Source organism: Ranitomeya variabilis, chromosome 4 (genome assembly GCF_051348905.1).
Source record: "Ranitomeya variabilis isolate aRanVar5 chromosome 4, aRanVar5.hap1, whole genome shotgun sequence".
In the NCBI taxonomy this organism is placed as follows: domain Eukaryota; kingdom Metazoa; phylum Chordata; class Amphibia; order Anura; family Dendrobatidae; genus Ranitomeya; species Ranitomeya variabilis.
In genome coordinates, this window is record NC_135235.1 from 306,589,242 (window position 1) to 306,612,041 (window position 22,800).

General features: G+C 43.5%; 1 protein-coding gene across 1 annotated transcript in view; it reads right to left on the reverse strand.

Annotated features, from left to right (window-relative positions):
- Positions 1-22,800, reverse strand: part of DNAJC11 (DnaJ heat shock protein family (Hsp40) member C11) — a 172,862-nt gene that overhangs the window by 85,134 nt on the left and 64,928 nt on the right. Inside the window, exon 4 of the mRNA XM_077250394.1 lies at positions 12,515-12,616. Within this exon, the coding sequence (XP_077106509.1) occupies positions 12,515-12,616 (102 nt within the window). The remainder of the gene's footprint in view (positions 1-12,514; positions 12,617-22,800) is intronic.

Below are 22,800 nucleotides of genomic sequence, written 5' to 3' on the forward strand. Positions count from 1 at the left end.
GCCTCTGTCTGTCATGGAATCCAAGTCGCTGATTGGTCGTGGCAAAACGCCCACGACCATTGCCACGACCAATCAGCGACGCACAGAGTCCGGAAGAAAATGGCCGCTCCTTACTCCCCGCACTCAGTGCCCGGCGCCCTCATACACCCGTCCGGTCACCGCTCACACAGGGTTAATGCCGGCGGTAACGGACCACGTTATGCTGCGGGTAATGCACTCAGTTACCGCCGCTATTAACCCTGTGTGACCAAGTTTTTACTATTGACGCAGCCTATGCAGCATCAATAGTAAAAACATCTAATGTTAAAAAAAATAAAAAAATAAAAAAATCATTATACTCTCACCTTCCTCCGCCTTTCCCGCTCCTCGCGATGCTCCGGCCAGTCCATGCAAGCGGCACGTTCCAGTGGCAAGGATGGTCTGGGAGAAGGACCTGCCATAACGTCACGGTCATGTGACTGCGACGTCATCACAAGTCCTGTGCGCCTGCGCGAGAAGGACCTGCCGTGACGTCACGGTCATGTGACCGCGACACGGTCACGTAACCGCGAAGTCATCACAGGTCCTACGTGAGAAGGACCTGCCATGACGTCACGGTCATGTGACCGCGACGTTATCACACCCTGGGACCGGAAGCTGCTGCCTGCACCCCACATAGGCGACAGAACTACAATGCGCCTGCGGAAGGTGAGTATATGTTTATTTTTTTAACCTGTGAAATACGTGGCTGGGCAATATACTACGTAGCTGGGCAATATACTACGTGACTGCTCAATATACTACGTGGCTGGGCAATATACTACGTGGCTCTGTGCTGTATACTACGTCGCTGTGCAATATACTACGTGGCTCTGTGCTTCAGTCCATAAAATCTTGAAAAGTCAGTCTTAAGATATTTCTTGGCCCAGTCTTGACGTTTTATCTTTTGTTTCTTGTACAAAGGTGGTCGTTTTTCAGCCTTCCTTACCTTGGCCAAGACCCTGAGTATCGCACACCTTGTGCATTTTGTTACTTCAGTAAGGTTGCAGCTCTGAAATATGGCAAAACTGTTGGCAAATGGCATCTTGGCAGCTTCACGCTTGATTTTCCTCAATTCATGGGCAGTTATTTTGCGCCTATTTTGCCCAACACGCTTCTTGCGGCCCTGTTGGCGATTTGCCATGAAACGCTTGATTGTTCGGTGATGAAGCTTCAAAAGTTTGGCAATTTCAAGACTGCTGCATCCCTCTGCAAGACAGCTCACAATTTTGGACTTTTTAGAGGCCGTCAAATCTCTCTTCTGACCGATTTTGCCAAAGGAAAGGAAGTTGCCTATTAATTAAGCACACCTTATATAGGGTGTTGATGTAATTAGACAACACCCCTCCTCATTACAGAGATGCACATCACCTGATTTACTTAATTGGTAGTTGGCTCTCAAGCCTGAACAGCTTGGAGTAGGACAACATGTATAAAAAGTATGTGATCCAAATACAACTTGCCTAATAATTCTGCACACAGTGTAGAATCTGCTAAAAAAAAAAGTAAACAGAAAAACATTTCCATTAAAGGGACTGTGCCAGGAGGTTTTTGCTATGTAATCAGAGCAGCATGATGTAGGGGCAGATAGCCTTATTACATCAATCTATCACTTATTGAGATGATTTATAAAGTTTTAATAAAATCAGTGTTTTATCAGCAGGAGATTCTGCTCGGTGTAACCGGGGTCACAACCACTGATTGGCGGCTTTCTGCCTATGCACAGTGTACCCAAAAGCTGCCAATTAGTGGTATGGTTGGTGTTATACCGAGCTTAGCATTCAGGCAACTGCTGGATCTGAAGCAGGGAAAACAGGGATTTTACCAAAACTAGAGCAAGCAGCCCAGTAAGTGACACCACTGGAATAAGGGTTTCTACCCCTACAGTATTCTTAATTTCCCCACTGTATCTAGTTAGGTTTTCTATAAAGGAGTCAGGCAATATAAAAAAAAATGTGATATTAAAAACAACAACAAACAAAGCTTGAACGTAAAGGGTTGATTTTTATACATTTTCTGGGATGGGGAAATAGTTGTCGCAGAGAAAAAAAAACAAGCTGCTAGAATGTAGAAACCATACTGTTACAGCGAACACAGGCAGAACAAAGCATTCTACAACACACAGGTAAGGGGCTTTTTGTTTCAAGCTTTCCTTTAAAAAAAAAAAAAAGTATATAAAAAAAATAATGACCCATAAAACAAAATGAAATCATAAAAGTGAAGACGGTTAATGGCAACTGGACATTTGACTGTTAATGTAAACAAACAGCAGGAGGCGATCGCATGAGGCGTTCTGCGGCAGTGAATTAAAATTTCAGATAAATGTAATGGTTATTGCCGATAATGCAAATGAATGATCTTGATAAAAGACAGTGCAATTCGAGGAATTGGCATACAGGGGCCCATTTGTAGGAAGTCACAGCAGGAGAAAAACCTGCACATCAGCAAATCGAAGAGAGTAAGGAAATTGACAAAGTTGCGCTTAGAAAGGCGAGCGGCAGGTGTTGTGTTACAAGGGCAGGAAGGAAAAAAAAAAAAAAAAAGAGGGGGATACAAAGGGAAGGAGCCCGCAGCTCCGGAGACTGGTAAACCCGACTTCAGAAAATAAACACAGCAAATGTCAATACGCTTTAATAGAACAATCACCTGCCGAAGACAAAAGTTATCGGCTCCTGCAAAGTATGAAGGGAGGTGGAGAGAGTACACCGCTTCTACATCTTGTTCAGGGCACCAAGATCACCGATGTGGGAGCTGCAGAACATCTTCTCTGGCACGCAGACTAGTGCAGGATGAACTTCCATGGCTGTTAGTTGAATCCTGGCATGCAGGGCACCTCTTAGGATTACTAGGCTTCACGAGATGACGTGGTGTAGTGGGCCCCAGTAATCACAAGACATGCTCCGGATGTCGGAATTCAGAGTTTCGGCTGAGGAAGTTCACACTGTCCTAATCTGGCTGCTATGGAGTACCAACGTGGGCCATAGAGTACCAACGTGGGCCATAAGGTACCAACGTGGGCCATAAGGTACCAACGTGGGCCATAAGGTACCAACGTGGGCCATAAGGTACCAACGTGGGCCACAGAGTACCAACGTGGGCCACAGAGTACCAACGTGGGCCACAGAGTACCAACGTGGGCCACAGAGTACCAACGTGGGCCACAGAGTACCAACGTGGGCCACAGAGTACCAACGTGGGCCACAGAGTACCAACGTGGGCCATGGAGTACCAACGTGGGCCATGGAGTACCAACGTGGGCCATGGAGTACCAACGTGGGCCATGGAGTACCAACGTGGGCTATGAACCAGCAAATTTTGTTGCCCAATTCTTCTACTGGGAGTCAAAAAGGACACTAAGTCCCGTGTCGGGTGCAGTCATCCAGTCTCCTGTTCGGTCGTGACTCTTTGTCTTTTTTTGTAAAAATATGAAAAGTGACTGCGCTTACTGTGGCTGCAAAAGTAGGAAAAAAATCTAATTATTCCTCCATCCACCTAAAAGAAAGCAACGATTCAAAACTTTATGCTCTTTGTGAAATTTGGAAACTTTTTTTAACGTACAATGAAGAAGAAAAAGTTCTCTCTACTCTTGCAACCATGGTGAGCGCTGTTAATTTTTCATATTTCACAAATATGGTTTTTTGCTTGTTTTTGTCAATTTGCTACTCATCTTGCCCGAGAGCGCTGAGGACATTTCTTTTATTTCCTAATGCTTTTTTTGTCAATGCATATAATTCCGGAATGGCAGTAAATACTGACACTTTTACGAACATAGATATAGATCCACCTAAGCAGGGAGAGGAATGTCAGCCATTTTTATTGCGGTGCACGGACCCGACAAGTCTGTGCACTACAATACACTTCAGCAGCATGTGCATCCGAAGACGCACATCCAGCTGAAGTAGAGGACGACGTCGGCGATGGACGCACTACTGCGCCATTTTAATGAAGACACTTCAATAAAATGGCGCAGTAGTGCGGTATGCACTGTTGTGAACTCTATTTTTAGGCTCCCTCTAGTGGTCACAAGCGGTACTGTGTAGTGTTGTCTTCTGCAGGTTGGCTGCATCAGCTGGTTCGTTATCCTTGGTTCGTTTCCTATTTAACTCACCTGGATACTCAGTTCCTTGCCTGCTATCAATGTATTCAGTGCTCTTCAGATTCCTTGTGATTACCTTGCTCCCAGCCTCTCCAAGACAAGCTAAGTTTTTGTCCGTTCATTTTTTGATTATCAGCATTCATCATGTTTCTTGTCCAGCTTGCTAAGATGTGATCTCCTCGCTTGCTGGTTGCTCTAGGGGACTGAGTTTCTCCCCCCACACCGTTAGTTGGTGCGGGGGTTCTTGAAATCTCAGTGTGGATATTTTGTTAGGGTTTTTTACTGACCGCACAGACCCCTTACTATTTTCTGCTATCTAGTATTAGTGGGCCTCATTTGCTGAATCTGTTTTCACCCCTGTGTATGTGCCTTCCTCTTACCTCACCGTTATTATTTGTTGGGGGCTTCTATATCTTTGGGGATTATTTCTCTGGAGGCAAGAGAGGTCTTTCTGTCTCTCTAGGGGTAGTTAGTTCCTCAGGCTGGCTCGAGACGTCTAGGATTTTTTAGGCACGTTCACCGGCTACTTCTAGTGTGTTTGGATAGGTTCAGATTTGCGGTCAGTCCAGTTTGCCATCTCCCTAGAGCTTGTCCTATGTTTGTTACTTAGCTGGAGTAATTCGTGATCCTCAACCACTAAGGATCATAACAATGCACTGACTCAGGCGCCACACTGTACAGGTCTCGGGGCTTTGGACAGAAGGATACATCTCCGGTTATTACAATAGCAAAGTACTGCAGTATACAGTCGTAACCCTGGTCTGCTTATTAGCCCAGCCACAGGCAGATCATCACAAGAGTGGTGTCATGGCAGGCATCACGGGAAGGGGTGAGGAGGGGAGGAAATGGATGCCCAGAATAACCACAAGATAGGATGGCTCAGTTAAAACGATGCTGCCAGTGACTGGCATTTAATGAATTAATAGCAGTGATAGGCGATCACTCTGCTTGATGCTGTTAAAAGAGGAAGCTGCTGGCTGTGTAACACAGCACACCTCACATGAAGAAGGCTCAGCTCCTGATCCTGCTCCATACACCAGCACCTGCTCAATGACATAACCGCACATCATGAGGCAAGAAGGATTTAATGGAACTTTTCATTGACAAGCTGTGGTAATAAGCGAAATTGGAAATATTGCTCTGACATGTAATAAAATATAGAGTAATGTATGTACACAGTGACTGCACCAGCAGAATATTGAGTGCAGCTCTGGGGTATAATACAGGATGTGACTCAGGATCAGTAATGTATGTACACAGTGACTGCACCAGCAGAATAGTGAGTGCAGCTCTGGGGTATAATACAGGATGTAACTCAGGACCAGTACAGGATCAGTAATGTAATGTATGTACACAGTGACTGCACCAGCAGAATAGTGAGTGCAGCTCTGGGGTATAATACAGGATGTAAAACAGGATCAGTAATGTAATGTATGTACACAGTGACTCCACCAGCAGAATAGTGAGTGCAGCTCTGGGGTATAATACAGGATGCAACTCAGGATCAGTACAGGATCAGTAATGTAATGTATGTACACAGTGACTCCACCAGCAGAATAGTGAGTGCAGCTCTGGAGTATAATACAGGATGCAACTCAGGATCAGTAATGTAATGTATGTACACAGTGATTCCACCAGCAGAATAGTGAGTGCAGCTCTGGGGTATAATACAGGATGTAAAACAGGATCAGTAATGTAATGTATGTACACAGTGACTGCACCAGCAGAATAGTGAGTGCAGCTCTGGAGTATAATACAGGAAGTCACTCAGGATCAGTACAGGATCAGTAATGTAATGTATGTACACAGTGACTGCACCAGCAGAATAGTGAGTGCAGCTCTGGAGTATAATACAGAATGTAACTCAGGACCAGTACAGGATCAGTAATGTAATGTATGTACACAGTGACTGAATCAGCAGAATAGTGAGTGCAGCTCTGGAGTACAATACAGGATGTCACTCAGGATCAGTACAGGATACGTAATGTATGTACACAGTGACTCCATCAGCAGAATAGTGAGTGCAGTTCTGGGGTATAATACAGGATGTCACTCAGGATCAGTACAGGATCAGTAATGTAATATATGTACACAGTGACTGCACCAGCAGAATAGTGAGTGCAGCTCTGGAGTATAATACAGGATGCAACTCAGGATCAGTACAGGATCAGTAATGTAACGTATGTACACAGTGACTGCACCAGCAGAATAGTGAGTGCAGCTCTGGAGTATAATACAGGATGTAACTCAGGATCAGTACAGGATCAGTAATGTAATGTATGTACACAGTGACTCCACCAGTAGAATAGTGAGTGCAGCTCTGGAGTATAATACAGGATGTAACTCAGGATCAGTACAGGATCAGTAATGTAATATATGTACACAGTGACTGCACCAGCAGAATAGTGAGTGCAGCTCTGGAGTATAAAGATTAGTGCTGGATGTAATTTATTTAGAAAGTTACTAAACTTTTTATATAGATGAATTTACCAATAAACCATAAACGATGCTTAGAAATACAGAGAAGCACAGGGCTATTGACTGCCTGATGGTATGTATGTGTATTGAAGCCAGCCTTTACATTCAGCTTATAAAAAGTTTTTTAATCAGGAGAATTTTAGAAGCGATTTTATGAATACACAAGAGCTGCAATGATGCAAACATTATTATGAAGAAAAAACAAATCCCTTAAGCGGCACGCCAAGTATTCCAAACTATCCTGGAAGATAACAGTGTCATCCTCGGGACTTGCTCACAAACCCAGCACACTTCATAAAATCCTCCCTGTTACAATATGTCTTACACAATTAGGCACGACGCGGCGATCGCAGAACACGTTCGGTATGTATTTCCCTTCTGGAGAGGTCACCAATTACATTTTCATTGAATGATGTCATCAGTTCCACCAGCGCTTCATCCTGTAATGGGATTTCAACTCAACACTTGTGTGTAGAATACTTGGAATCAGTAAACCAGGACAATTACTTCTCAGAACCGAAAAGAACTCAACTCTGTTGCGTCTATTATGAGTCTGAATCAAAACAATAAAAACATATTACAAAAGGAATTGTAGGTGAAAAAACAACAAACATCTGAGCTGTTGTACCAGAGTCTCTACCTACCTTGAGAACATCAGCATGTCAGTACTATCAGTATTTTTGCAGCATTTTAAACACAGCACTTTTACAGCAAAGAATGCCAATTTTGGCTGCAGAAAAAAAAAGCAGAAACGCTGCATGTAAACATGGCCTTAAAGGGCGTAAATTATGCCAGAAACAATGTTGCCAAGGTTTACAAGTAAAGGGCCATTTTTTATTCATTTATTTATTTATTTTTTTAACTTAAATGCATATATTTTGGGCTATAAGCAATTTTGGCAAATGGTCTTCAACAAAATGTTTGCCCTTCTACACGTCTACTGCTGGCTGCAGAATGGGATCTTTGAGAATCCATCAGCGAGCTCGTTCTGATGGACAGTTTGTAACTCTTATCGTTTTCTTTCCTGAGCTGCTCTTTGCTAATTTAAGAAGACAGACCACATCAAAGCGGAGCTGAACTTTCATGTTGTCATAAATCAATAGAAAGCAGCTTAAAAAAGAGACAGCTAAAAGAGTTATAAACTTCTAATCAGAAGTAGCTGACTGATGGATTCTCTGTTAACTCATTCTGCAGCCATTATTGGGGGTGAGGGGACTTATAAAAGACACATTTTTAATAAAACCCAATTGCAAAAATAATGTTTATGTCAAAATACATGCATTTAAGTAAAAAAACAAACAAGAACCTACCAGCTTCCTAGGGGGCTGTGTGCTCCTGATGACTGATAGTTCAGATCATAGCATGACAGCCACTGGCTCAAACTGCACACTTTCGATCTGGCAAACTTCGGAGCAATGTTTGCAAGCTCTGAAACAAAGAACTTGTAAACGCTGCGCTCTTCGCCGAAGAGCCCTGTTAAATATGCTTATTTTGCACATTTATTTAATAGGACTATTTACCAGGTGCATTACTCTTAAAGAAAAATGTCATGATATTTTCATAAAAAATTTTGTGGTTTATTGAATTGTCCACAGAAAAACCACATTGCAGCAAAACATTAAAATAGGTGAAATAGTTACGAACAGATTGTCCATTTGTAAATATCAGCGCTTGTTCCTCATCGTTTCTGAGATGGAGTAGAAGTCATCTTTCTTTCATGGAGTAGAATCATGGCTACCAGCTGTTCTTTCCTTGTGTGACTTGTCTGACGTCCATGGAGAATGATGACGAAGGCTGGAGATGACAGCCCCCAGGTGAACACCCCCTCCTTCCTAAGAGACGTAATATATATATGTCCCACAGACCACGTGTCCTCTCTATATGGTGTTAGCTTTTGTAATGTCAGCGAGAGGCAATGTGTTCAGTACAGAATTGAGAATAAGAATAATTCAATTAATAATTAATATTCAACAAGCCCGACCACCTCTGATAGACTACAGAGGTGGTGGGTGAAACTTGGCAAAGCACAGTGATCACTACAATTAAAAATCCCTTCGTTCTTGAGAACAGAGGGGATTTTTAATATCAAGCAATTTGGGTAACATTTTACAATTTTAGAAAAAAATTAAATAGAGACAACATTAAAATCCTTTCCACTCTCTGACAAATTATTTGCTTGCACAGTGAATGCATCTTTTACTGAAAAAAAAAAAAGTTGGTGTCCCCATTTAATAAAAAAAAAGTAAAATAAAGGAATAAAAAAATAAGGCAAAAAAAACACAAACAAAAAGCTATTTTTTTTCCCTTGTAAATTGCTCCATAACGTGCATCTGTTTATGGCTAAACATTTCTGGTTAGAAATGTTTTATTTATCTCAAGTCATTTTATTGAAAGCAATAAAAGGTTGGAGATTTTCAACTAACTTCCAATCTAGTATGAAATCATACCAGCTGCCCTACCTAATTCAATGCGAGCATTGCCCGGAGATACATTGTGACTGAATCCCAATAAGCAATTGCTATAAACACCCCAGATGGCTAATTTTATCACAGGACACATCGACTCCGAATTCCAATCCGGACTTTTATTTATTTTTTTTACAGCTCACAGAGTTTTGGGAATGAGAGGGGGACAAAGAAGAAGGAAAACCGGGGAGGGCTGAAAAAAAAGGCACAGATAAAATATCGGGTTTTTTGCTTTTTACGCTTGGTACATACAACTGTTTGCTCAGATCTCCACTGGAGGGCTTTATGGATGGACACATTTCGGAGGAAGGTAGAAAAAAATGTCAATCGTTCCAATGACATAGAGATGATTTAATAAGTGGCAGGGAGAGGCGAGTTAACTCTTAACCCCTTCAAAAAAAGAAAGTGATTTTCGTTGGCTGGCGGCTGTGATCTGGATGGTGTGACTGCTCACTACTAATCACTTTAGAGACAGAGAGGGTGACGGAGCCAAGGCACAGTGATAATCTATGACAAATATGCTGGAACCCTGGCACAGGTCCTCCCCAATATGCACCTCGCTGCCTTAATGAACACCTGTCAGCTTCCCGGACATGTCTGGCTTACTAAATTTTGGCCATATTAGTACAGTCATCACAGAAACAACACCAGCTTAAACAGCAATCCCCCAAATTACATCCGACTCTTTTTATAAGAGGTGAGAACCGATACTAGAGGCGAGCAGTTTTGGAGAAATCCGCTCTTTTGTCTGGAGGGGAAGGCGCTTCCTCGCTCACAAGCCATGGGGAGCAGATAAACAGATCACACTTGTTGAAAGAATGCAAAAATCTCCCAAAAAGCATGAAAAAGAAATTGCTTACCAAGCAATCGCTTCCGATACAACATTTGGTGTTTTTTGCTCTAGGTTTCCCTGCCCCGCACTAGTGTTTTGATGTCTCAAATGGATCCAGGACCTATAACAGGGTGCTGTCAGGTAGCTGTGAGATTGGTTTTCCAAAAATTAGGACATCATGGCTACTTTTCCTTCAAACAGCGCCACCCCTGTTTGCAGGTTGAGTATGGCATTGCAAGTAGCATCTAATCAACCTGACTGGGGCTAAGCTGCATTACCAAACACATCCCGATTCAGGAAGAAGCAGCCATGGTTTTTTTTAAATCTTTAACAACCCTTTTAACCTTGTATGTCCTTTTTCTAAAAGTTATAGAAAATAGGTTACCCTGGATATACAAAAAAGTGGGGTAACAGGCTTGGATTCTTTATGAAGCGAGCAGCGGCAGATAAAGGTTTGCCGTGGACCGGTCAGGTGACTGCAACGCTATGAAAGGAAGCGGCTGGGATTTGCTGGGTGCCGCAGAAGTTTTAATCCTTTGGTAAGTAAGGGACGGCAAAGGGTTAACCACAGACAGATTGTGCCGCTCTTCGGCATCGCCCATCCGTCTCCGCGTACGATCTCCCCAGCTTCTCGTAAAGAAGTGGAATGTATCGTTTGCGTGACACGGATGACTATAGGTTTCAATTTACAGTTTTATGACTCGAATATCAGCTTTTATTGTTAATGAAATTAAAAAAGCTGCGATTGACTTAAAAAAAAAAAAAAGTTCATCGCTAAAAGCGAGTGGCGGGGGTGTGATATTACCGGGATGAGGATAGTGAGGCCCCAGACCCACCGCGGCAGCAGTGATGGCCGCCATTTAGCAATCCAAGTGATGGAATCCTGGATTGTGACGAAACAGTATAAAGGTACAAAAAGCCACAAATAATAAAATATAATAAAAAAATAAATAAAAAAAATAATTAATGACTATTTACAACGAGACATCACTGTAGAAGAGAGTCTTAATTAGGATCTTGGGCGAGCTGCCGGCATCGCGCACCGCACGGGGTATAATTAGCTGCAGATCAGACAGTTGCTGAGTTATAACCTACAGTTCTTTGATTTGTGGTGCTGTGATAAAACAGGTAGTGCACAACCTCCGTGGTGAGTCTCCGAACCAAGGTAGACAGATGGCGTTTGCTGGGGAAAGACGCGCCCGCTGCGACTTTGTTGGGTTCTTGATATTGGCTATTGCAACATATTTTCCATACGAAAACAGTGCGGTGACAGATACGACTAAACGATAAAGAATATTTAGCTGGGAGAAGCTATGAGCGCCGTCGTAAAATCTGATACCGGATGAAATAAATTAAAGAGACAGTAATAGTAAAAATGTGGCATGTGGAAACTTACATAGTGTTATTTATTAAAGCCCCTGCCAGCGAGGGGAGAAGCAGTATACCACTCCGGCGCTGATCCTGACACTTCCAGGGGGAGAATTCCAATACGTTCCTGAATTGTGCTCCTCCATGAGCGCAGAGGGTGGCAGACAATTTTTATTTAACCCTTTTGCATGAGATACTAATAATAAGTCTTATGTAATAGATGCATAAAATCTATATTCTAATTAGACTTTGGATCTTCCATGGACGCCATGAGTCTTATATGGGACTGCTGGTACAGTGCTTTTGATTTTTTAAAATTGGTCTAAAGTTCGGTGAGGATTAATTTTTTAATACATCGCTATTTTTCCAAATTAGTGGTGCAAGCCGTCAAGACGTACTGAGAGTTATAATTGTGCACAGGATGGATAGTCATCCACAGGTGACAGAGCGGGAGACGTGGGTCCCACTAGGACTCTATTCCTCGCAGACCCATACTGGCCTAGACTTGAAGATGAGCGGAATAATAAAGACGTGATAATTAGCGATGAGCGAGCGTGCTCTGATAAGGTGTTATCCGAGCATGCTCATGAGCTAACAGTATCTTCGGCGTGCTCTAATTTTATGTTCGAGTCACCGTGGCTGCATGTATCACAACTGTTCAATAGACGCAACACATGCAGGGATTGCGTTGTTTGTTAGACAATCCATGCATGTGTTACGGTTGTCTAACATCTGCGAGACATGCAGCCGTAGGGACTTGAACATAGTATTCGAGCAGGCCGAAGATACTCTGTTAGCTCACGAGCATGCTCGGATAACACCTTATCCCAGCACGATCGCTCATCACTAGTAATAATGCATTTGAGCTACTCTGGTCTGCGGTCCGGTTAGATCCCCCGTGGCAGCCAGAAATGGCAGTCTTCATTCATTCTCTATACCAGCATCGTTGACCCTTGAGGTCCCACCCAACTCTAACATTCTATGATTCTATCTTGTTCACCTCCGCCACTTATTAGGTCCTCGCAAAATCCTGATATGGAGTGACACCCGGTCACAAGGCGTCAATGTCATGACGTCGCAGAGGCCTAGCACCCAGGATACCAGGAAGAGACTTGCCAACATAGACATGAACACTTCTTTAGTTTTGTTGCCACCGAAGACCAAATTGGACGCCGTGTTAGAGTAGACTGAATTTTTTTTGCTCATCTCTACTGCATACTTTTTAGGTTTTGCTTAAAAAAAATATTCAGAACTTACTTTGGGGTTTGTTCTTTGTTGAAGCCGCCTTTCGTCCCGTTCCCTTTGCAATCTCTCAAACTCCTCTCGGATCTCGGCTGCCGTCCTCTTCCTCTCCACCACCTTAACAATTGAGAAAAAAACAAGCACATATAATAGATATAATAATAATAGTAATAATAATAATACTTAGTACATATAACTGAAGTATAATTGTAAGGCACACTGTGGCGTTATTCTGGTGACTTCAAGCTTTGGAATGCAGCATACGCCCAAATTACAATCAATCATTTACTACCCACAAAGCCCTGGACATTAATTCTACAAATTCAGGAAAATACAAAGCCAAAATACCTGCATAAATACTGTAATATATTAAATTTCTGGACCCTTGCTCGTGGACCCCCACAGCTTAAAATCACCTGACATGTCAGAAGTCTTATAAAACAATGCACTTTAAAATCTGGGCTGTTAAACTAAAAAACAAAACCACAACAAAAAAAAGAAGCTACAAAAAAACATCAAAATTACTTATATGAAACATGAGGATGATAAAATAAATAATGATACAAAACTTTTTTTTGGAAATCTAGTTAACAAGCAGTGTCGGAGTGGTTTGGCATAGGCCCACCAATAACACGGACTCTTTGAGCCCTCTGTTAGGCCACATGCAAAAATGACCTGACCCTAGTAAAACAGATTGACTTTTGCTTCTGTGTAATATTAATTTGGCTACCTTGTTTACTAAACAATTAGATGATACCTTTATCTGCAAATTGCTAATCAAGTGCAACAGTACTGCTCATCGGAACTATTTCATAGCGGCCTACCGGAGGATTCTCCTGTGGGCCAGTCCGAGTCTGAGCCCAAGACACTCCCGCATGAGGAAAATAAGCTTAGCTAATGCTTGACCATTCAAGAAATTCTAAGAATTACACGGATTAGAGCCAGTTTGTCAATCATAGCTGTTGTCACTCTGCTTCTGCACAAAACTGCGGAGACATGTCAGATACTGATCCAAGTATCGGATCAAACTTGGCAATGAAAGTCTATGGGTAAGTGAAGAAAACTGGACAGATGCCATCAATGTACTGTCCATTTACACTGACAGATGGATAGGAGTAACTTTTTTTTTTTTCCTTCTCATTTGTGAAATAAGAAAAAACTGTAAAATTCTGGCCAAACTCTGATGATACTGATGAAAATCATTGATGAAACTTGGTCTGTTTTTCCGGGACGTCTGAATGAGGCCTAACAGAGAAATAGAAAACTTCTTTAAAACAGGAACCATTGCGATAAAAATAAACTTTTATTTTTAATCTCTTTCTTAAACGTCTTCGAGTTAAAACTTATTTTCTTATTTTTCAAATATTTATTTTATTTTTTTCACTGTTTTTTTAGAATATATTTAATTTATTTATTTTTCAATGCATTTTTTATATTTATTTTATTTATTTTTCAATGCATTTTTAAATATTTTCTTTTTTTAATGCATTTTTTAATTATTTATTTTTATTTTAATGCATTTTTTTCAATTTTTTTTTTTTCAATGCATTTTTAAAATATTTTCTTTTATTTTTTTTAACCACATTATGACCGGTTAACAAACCCAAATAAAAGTCTAAAAAGCCACAACATTTTTTAAGCTCTGTATCATCCACAGAGGCAAGCCAAAGCCCAGATGAATGCCCCGTAGACCTGACAATGCAAAGATGGCTCTCAGGGTAGACTCGCCAATCTTTCACAGATGAAGCTACTTAGAAAAGAGATGACCTCTCCGCTCCAGGGTCCACCTGAAACTTTTTTGAAAAGGACGAAATAATAAAAGACAATAGTGCAGGTAATTAAGGCAAAAAAAAAAAGGAAAAAAAAATCCTGAGCCGAGAGCCTTTTGTCTAAATCTCCTTATCTTTAGGAGACACTAATGAGTGTGATAGAAAAATGCCTGCAATAGACACTACAAATCTCAAACTGTACATTAAGCAGATTATATCTAACCGATATAGCAAACGGTTCGTACTTGGCCCATTTCCCTCATCTTTTCCTGCCAAATCCAGGCGACAGAAAGAGAATCCTATTTTTAGAAGGACAATTTCTGAAAATCAGCGGCGCTCAGATTTATCACTCGGCTGGTATTTCATTTCCAATGTTATCTCTCCAAGACCAATAAAATAAAGGCCTGGTTCAGAGTCAAATTATAGATAATCCGCTAACTTATTCAGTTAGCTTAAATCAATTTTATAGACTCCAGGTTTACTAATGCGGAGTCACAATTTATTACATATAGGAGCGGAAAACAGATATGACGGATGCGCGCATTTATTACCATTCGTTAACAGGCAAATGACACCTGGTAAAATGGGTTTTATTTCCTTTTAAAAGACATCTAATTACCCTTATTATGAGGTTTAGTTAGGCTTAAGTACCATCTAGGCTTAAGTATTCATCTACTGTCCAGGTTAGATGCATTTTTTTTTAATACCTGAAACAGCGCCCCACCAGTTCATAGGCTGTGTCTGGTAATGCAGGCTAAATTATTGGAGAATAACTGCAGTACCAAACACAGTCCATAGACAGGGGTGGCATAAAAGAAAGAGTAGACACTTTTTTTTTTTCTTTTTATGCTATGCGCATACGGAATTTTTCGAGAAGTTTTTGGAGCAGAAACTTTTAGGCTGCCGTCACACTAGCAGTATTTGGTCAGTATTTTACATCAGTATTTGTAAACCAAAACCAGGAGTGGAACAAATAGAGGAAAAGTATAATAGAAACATATGCACCACTTCTGTATTTGTCACCCACTCCTGGTTTTGGCTTACAAATACTGAGGTAAAATACTGACCAAATACTGATAGTGTGACGCCGGCCTTAAACTCTCAAAGCTCCTTAAAAACTGAGCTTCCGCTAAGTTTCTGTGTCACAAACTCAGCAAAAAAGCTCTGAGTGCACACAGTTTTTGGGCTAAAAGACGACACAGGTTTATTCTTCTGGTAGTTTTGCCACCATTTTAGCTTAAAAAAAAAAAAGTGGGCAATTTCCTCATTATTCCTTCAGGGGAAAAAAAAATGCTACTGGCCAAAACAGTCAGAAAAATGCTCAGGAAATGTCCAAAAAGATAACACAAAAGACCAGTCAGGGGAAAAAATGCCAGGATCTTCTGGTTGAAAAACTTGGCGGGTTTGCTGGAGTTTTAAAGACGTCTTAATAGGCACATACCCTTACACTAGGCACATACCCTTACACTAGGCACATACCCTTACACTAGCCACATACCCTTACACTAGGCACATACCCTTACACTAGGCACATACCCTTACACTAGATAAGCCCTTGGGAATGGAATCACAAATATAAAAAAGGGACTGATATTTTTCAATTTTATGGGGTATATATATTTATATATTTTTGTCAATACACCAGTGATTGGCAGCTTTCTGTGTACACTGTGTAGTGACAGGGCGCTGTCAATCAGTGCTAAAGGCGTGGCTGGACTAGGAAGCACGAGATACCTAGTCCTGCAGTGATAATCTCCTGCTGATAAAACACGGATTGTATTGTATAACAGCAACACACAACTTAGTAGATGGCACATCACTGGAATCAGGTTCTCTGCCCCTACGTCATGCTGATCTCAGAGTAAAGGGACCATGCAACATTAGGGGGACAAAAAAAATGTACTGCTAAAATTACAAAATAAATTATGCTAACCTTCTTATTTCATCCAACGTTCCAACGCAGAAGCTCCCGATCATACAACTGTATTGCAGATGTATTTTCTTAAGCATTTTATTACGTCCCTGTCTGAGCTATCTGTATTATAGACATATATGATCCTGTTATTTCAGGTCATGAGACTTTTGGTTGGGATGGGAATTGTGGCCATAAAACGGACCAACATGAACTGGAAAATACAAACATAATATGGTGATTTAAACCTTCCTTAAAGGGGTTGTTCGGTCTAAATTGAAAAAGTCTGCAGTCACTCTTTGACTGCAGACTTCTAAATCCTCCTACTTTTTGGCACAAGGTTAGAGGATTTTTTATAAGCTGGGAAATTTGCATCATCTGGCCTTTCCTAATGATGATAGTCAACAAGCCAGCACCCTAACAGGCTCACTAAGGTCTGAAATCTTTGTCAAAGTTATTAGACTACACAAATATTCACGGGTGCCCAAACTTTTGCATCAGCCCATTTTCTTTCTTGTAATTTTTAAAATGTAAAAGATGGAAAATATATTTATTTTTAACCTAAAATACAAAGTAAATTTGTAGCTTTTAACTTTAGGCCTTTTAGAGGTCATTCCATCTTCAACTTGCTGAACTGTTCACAATAACAGTAATTTTAACCAGGGGTGCCCAAACTTTTACATGCCACTGTAAATGCAGCATATCCTAAAATCTCTAAAAGGGAAAATCAAACCAATCACGTCAATTATGTGTATATATGCATGTGTGTATGTGTGTATATGTGTGTTAGAGATTTATATATATATATATATATATACATACACACACACACACACACATACGTATATATACACCCACACCCACTAATTCCTTTGTCATCATACGACACATATATGTTATAAAATATATATTACAAAAGTATAGTCACTGAAAATCTTCAAAAAGGGGTCCAAGTCCTCCACTGATCCGGACCTGCATGATAAGGGCATGTAGCATACTGCTGCTCCGTATGGATGTGATGGCAATACGATGTGATTTTTATGATGAGCAGTGGCAGGAATATCCCTCCAGTCTGCTCCTTACATACCCCCCCCCCTCCACCACTGCCTGATTATGAATTTTTTACTGTGGCAGCGATGCCGCTCTCATGGGGTGAGCAGGGTCGTGGAGCTGCTCGGTGCCAGTGCGGAGCGGACATCTAGACAGCACTCTTCTAATTACAGAATATAAAAGGTCTTCATCATCGTTGTTATTGCAGTCAATTAAGAGGCTTAGAATCAGAGCGGACGCAGGACGTGTAATGAAATGTAAGGGTTTAATACAATGCTCTTTTGTAATATGGTTAATTTCAGATAAGGAATAATAATAAAAATCTCTCTGCAAGTAACATAAAATCTGTAAAAAATGTCTCTGACCACAGGATGTAGCTCAGGCGCATCAACATTTTCCAAGAGAAGAGAGTCAGACCTGAAGTGCCGTGTCCTCTCGAGATGTCCTGCGCCTGTGCCAGACCACCAGACAACCTTCCAATGATCAGCCATTGTGACCAATATTGCAGAGTACCGTACATGTAGCCCTATGAAACCTTAACTAATAGAAGCCCTGACCACTGTTTTGTACCCAGAATATCATACATTTGGAGCATGTTTCCTGTAAAAAAAAAAACAACACAGTGCTGTTGTCTGGTTAGTCATTTTGGAACTTATAGAGAAGTTTTACACTGTTACATGTGCTTAAAAAAAATGGAAAAAATACTATTTTTTTGTTCTTAGTGCAGCGCCCCAGAGTTCTGGTCATTGCAGTAATGTCGTTCTTCCACCAGGGGGAGTGATATTACGTCTGAAGGCAATAAAGGAAATCACCAGGAAACACAATGCATGCAACATGTTCACACTCCAGACCAGAAGGGGGAGCTCTAAGCCTGTTTAAGGTGAACTCCCCTATAAAGCATCCTGATCTGGAGGGAAAGGGGGTTCAGAGTTCAGTTCCTGTCAGGAAGACAGAGAGAGGGGAGCTCTGTGGCATGAAGTGCTGCAACTCCTGGGAAAGGACACTAAAAGTGAGCATATTGCAGAGAGTGTGCAGGAAAGCAGAGCACAGGAGAGGAATATTAGAGGGAGATCAGCCAGGAACAAGCTGCTCCTCTCTGAGGCGCAGAAGCCGATAGCCAGCATACCGAGGAAGTAAGGATCTCTATGCTTTACTTCAGAGACTGGCAGGACAGATAATTCCATGTTACCTGCCCGACCTATACCCAGGAGGCACGGTGGCAACTTGTGGGGGCTGGGGCGTGCTAGAGTCCCTGTAAAAAGCCTCAGGCCATAAGTCATACGGGTTTGTCCTATCCTATCCATCAGGGGGACAGAGAGAAAGAGACATTACATCTACAATAGTTGTGAGGACCTTACCGAGAAGCTCAGCAGGGAGGTACTACAACATCCAGGCACTAGAGGAAGGCTACTGATTTCCACCTGGATAAGGGGACTCTGGATTTGACTTCAGACCGGCCGGACTCTGCCTACCCTGTGGTCCGTACCCTGGATTGTGGACACTGAAGCTTTCAGTAAAGGTAAAGAGACTGCAACCTTGTGTCCTCGTTCTTCTCTGCGCCTCATACCATCCACCATCTACACTCTGGGAAGCCCTGGGGAAACACTTCACCTGTGGGAAGGTATACCATCTAGCTGCCATAACATCACCCCAGCGGACCCCTCACAGCAGCGTCGGTCACCCTCACCGAATACCACAGGTGGCGTCACGAACACTTCCCCCCTTTAAAGACCTTTCCCCATTTCTCAACGGACATCCCTAGGGCCACGGACCGGGTCAGCCACCGTGACATCCCCGCCGAGAACCGAAGGGCCCGGCTCCGAGTACCCCATAACCCTACTAGGGGCGCTCCAACTTTGGCGTCACGAACAGGATCTACTTAAGCCTGAAAAATCGGGTCATGTGCGCCTAAGAACTGTATTTGAACTGTGCTTTACTAAAAGACTGTGTTGCCATTTCCCGCCAAAATCTGCCATTGCCGCGCAGCGTGGAGTGTGAGGAGGAGGAGCCATACATTCGTGGGCAGAGCCAGCCAAAAAGACCGCAAAGGAAGAAGACGGGTGCCGTGCTGCTGCCTGGAAAGCCGGAAGTGGAGACGCCGTGCAGCAGAGCCGCAAGAAGAGACGCTGCAAAGTGCCGATTCCGGAGAGGAGCCCCGACTTCCACCAGGTTAGCAGAGGGGAGGAACGGCCATGTCCGACCCGAGAGGGGAAGTAGCGGCAGTCGCAGCCGCAGACCTAGAAGGACCCGCAGGCCTAGCAATACCCCCAGGCCCCGCAATAGGCGCAGCCGCAGGCCTTGTACCGCCGCCGGGTCCCGCAGAGCTTGCTGCTTCCATCAGCCAGCCGGACGCCGCCACGGCTACTACGACCATCATGCCCCTATCCATGCCGTACATACCTGGAGCAGCCTGGCTCCCGCGATACTCTGGAGAATCGCATACATTAACTGACTTTAAAGAAGGAATCTGCAGCCTGCTTGAGTTTTATCCCCTGACAGAGCCTCAGAAGGTTCACATGATAACGGGCCAACTGATTGGAGCGGCTCTGAGAGAGGTGAAGTCCAGGCCCGCTGCAGATAGAGGGACCGTGCAGCAGGTCTTTGCAAAGCTTAAAACCACCTTTGACACCCGCACCCCTACGGAAATCAAATTGAAGTTTTATGGGTGCAAGCAGAGAGCGCAGGATAGCCTACGGGACTATGCCCTTAATCTCTAGGAGGCACTGCGGGCAATCAAGCAGGTTGATCCTAACAGCGTGCAAGATGAAGATAAACTCTTAAAGGAGCGGTTCATTGAGGGGCTCCTGTGCAATAACCAAAGGGCCCAACTGCACCTCCTGGCCATGCAGAATCCTGACCTGGCCTTTGCAAAATTTAAAGACAAGGCCATCCAAGTGCTACAGGAGCGACAGCCCAGCCGTGCAGTACTTCCTAGGCGTCAAGCCCTCACGTACCACCAGGAGGTGGCGCCAGATCCTCAAGTTTCTGCTGAGGCCGATGCCCAGATCCTGGAAGACGATTGCCCTGCATGACTACGCCTCCAGATGCAGGAGCTAACCAAGAGCGTTGCTGCCTTAGCTCGGACCGTGCAGTCCTTACAGGAGGCCCCCAAGGAGAAGATCAAGCTGGCTTCCAAACCGGAGGATGTTCCCTGACGACGACAGAGGAGAGTCCCGCCGACCAGAGGAACAGACGACGATCGCCATCATTAGGACGGACGACCCATCTGCCGCCGCTGCAAACAGGCGGGCCACATCGCAAGGTACTGTCATTTAAACGAGCAACCCCTGGGGCAGAGGGCCAACCCCCAGGAGTAGGACGACCAGGCCCGCAAAACTGGAGAGCAAAGTACATTGGGGGACGACCGGTTCTCCCCATTGTGATCGACGGTATCCCCATGAATGCTCTGTTGGACACCGGTTCTCAGGTGACAACTATGCCTTACATCCTTTATAAACATTATTGGGAAGACACCGACATTACTCGTGGCCCTGATGATGATTTCACCATAGTAGCCAGTAACGGTCAGCCATTGCCACAAGTGGGGTACAAAGAGGTCACCATTAAAGTGGGGCGGGTAGAATTGAAGGCCCAAGGAATTGTAATTGTTGATATTGACCGACGTGAATGTAACCCCATGATGACCATTGGTACTAATGTCATAGAAAATTGTCTTGCAGAGGTTATTGTCTTATTGCTACAGGTGGCTGAAACTGCTGGTTCCAGTGAGCAACGTGTCCTGCAGAAAGAAATCAAAGCTCTAGTGCAGAGACAGCAGGTAGAACTGACTGGTGGAGAAATTGGCCGTGCCACAGTGAGTGATTCAATTCCCATTGCAATACCCCCCAGGAGTGAAATGTTAATATCGGGCAGCAATAGGCCTCAGAGGTAAAGACTATCAGGCCCTGGTAGAACCTGTGTATTCAGACAGCAGGCCCACAATCCTGACAGCCAGAGGGGTGGTTGAAGTCCGCAAGGGGAGGGTCCCAGTGCGTGTCCTTAACTGTAGATAGGAAGAGGTCCACCTAACCAAATATGCCACACTTGCCAAACTGTTTGCTGTTGATAATAATGTGATACAGGCAACAGAACCCTTGGTCCCATCCAACCAGGGGGAGGACAATGGCTCTGCAGGACAAATGGAAGATTGGTGTCAGAAATTACACGTGGGCACTGACTCTACCCCATCACACCAAAAACAAGGGGCTTACAGGGTGGTTCATGAGTACGAGCGGGTATTCAGCAAACACCCCCTAGATTTTGGGCAGGTAAAAGGGATTCAACATCATATCCCCACGGGAAATCATCCACCCATTAAAGAGAGATACCGTCCTGTACCTCCAGCTCATTATCAGTGTGCCAAAGACATGTTGCGAGAGATGAAGGAGGCTGGGGTAGTTAGAGACAGTTGTAGCCCCTGGGCAGCTCCAATAGTCCTCGTCAGAAAGAAAGACGGCACGATGAGGATATGTGTAGATTATAGGCAGATAAACCGCATTACACACAAAGATGCATACCCTTTGCCTAGAATAGAAGAATCATTAGCTGCTTTAAAATCTGCTAACTACTTCCCTACCTTGGATCTCACCAGCGGGTACTGGCAGGTTCCCGTAGCAGAGGCGGACAAAGAAAAGACGGCCTTCACCACACCGATGGGTCTCTGTGAATTCAACTACATGCCATTCGGACTGTGCAACGCCCCAGGAACGTTCCAGAGGATGATGAAGTGCTGTCTTGGACACAAGAACTTTGAAACCATATTGCTGTATCTGGGCGATGTCATTGTGTTCTCCAAGACTTATGAGGACCATCTGGAGCACCTGGCCGAGGTGTTCGAAGCCCTGTCCAACTTTGGCCTAAAGGTAAAACCGTCCAAATGCCCAAAGTGCAGTACCTGGGCCATGTAGTGAGTGCCGAAAGAGTGGCCCCAGACCCTGACAAGGTCACTGTGATCAGAGACTGGCCGAAGCCCAGCAACCTCCATGAAGTCCGGCAGTTCCTCGGGTTGGTAGGCTACTACAGGAGGTTTATCAAAGACTTCACCAAGAAAGCCGCACCACTACAAGACCTGTTAGTGGGCCAATCCAAGAAAACCAAGGGTAAGGATACCCCATTTGACTGGAACGACGGACTGGAGAGATGCTTCACTTGTTTGAAATTGGCGCTGACGGGAGAAGAGGTACTCGCTTACCCTGAATATGACCAACCATTTGTGCTGTATACGGATGCCAGCAACATGGGACTAGGAGCCGTGTTGTCCCAGGTCCAGAAAGGCAAAGAAAGGGTAATCGCTTACGCCAGCAGGAAACTTCGTCCCACTGAAAGGAACCCTGACAACTACAGTTCCTTTAAGCTGGAATTCCTCACCATCGTCTGGGCAGTGATAGAGAGATTTAAGCAATACCTGGCCTCAGCAAAATTCAACGTCTTCACGGACAACAATCCACTGACACACTTGGACACAGCAAAACTCGGTGCCTTAGAGCAGCGGTGGATGGCCCGGCTGTCCAATTATGATTTCACCATCAAGTACCGGGCAGGGCACAAGAATGCGAATGCCGATGCATTGT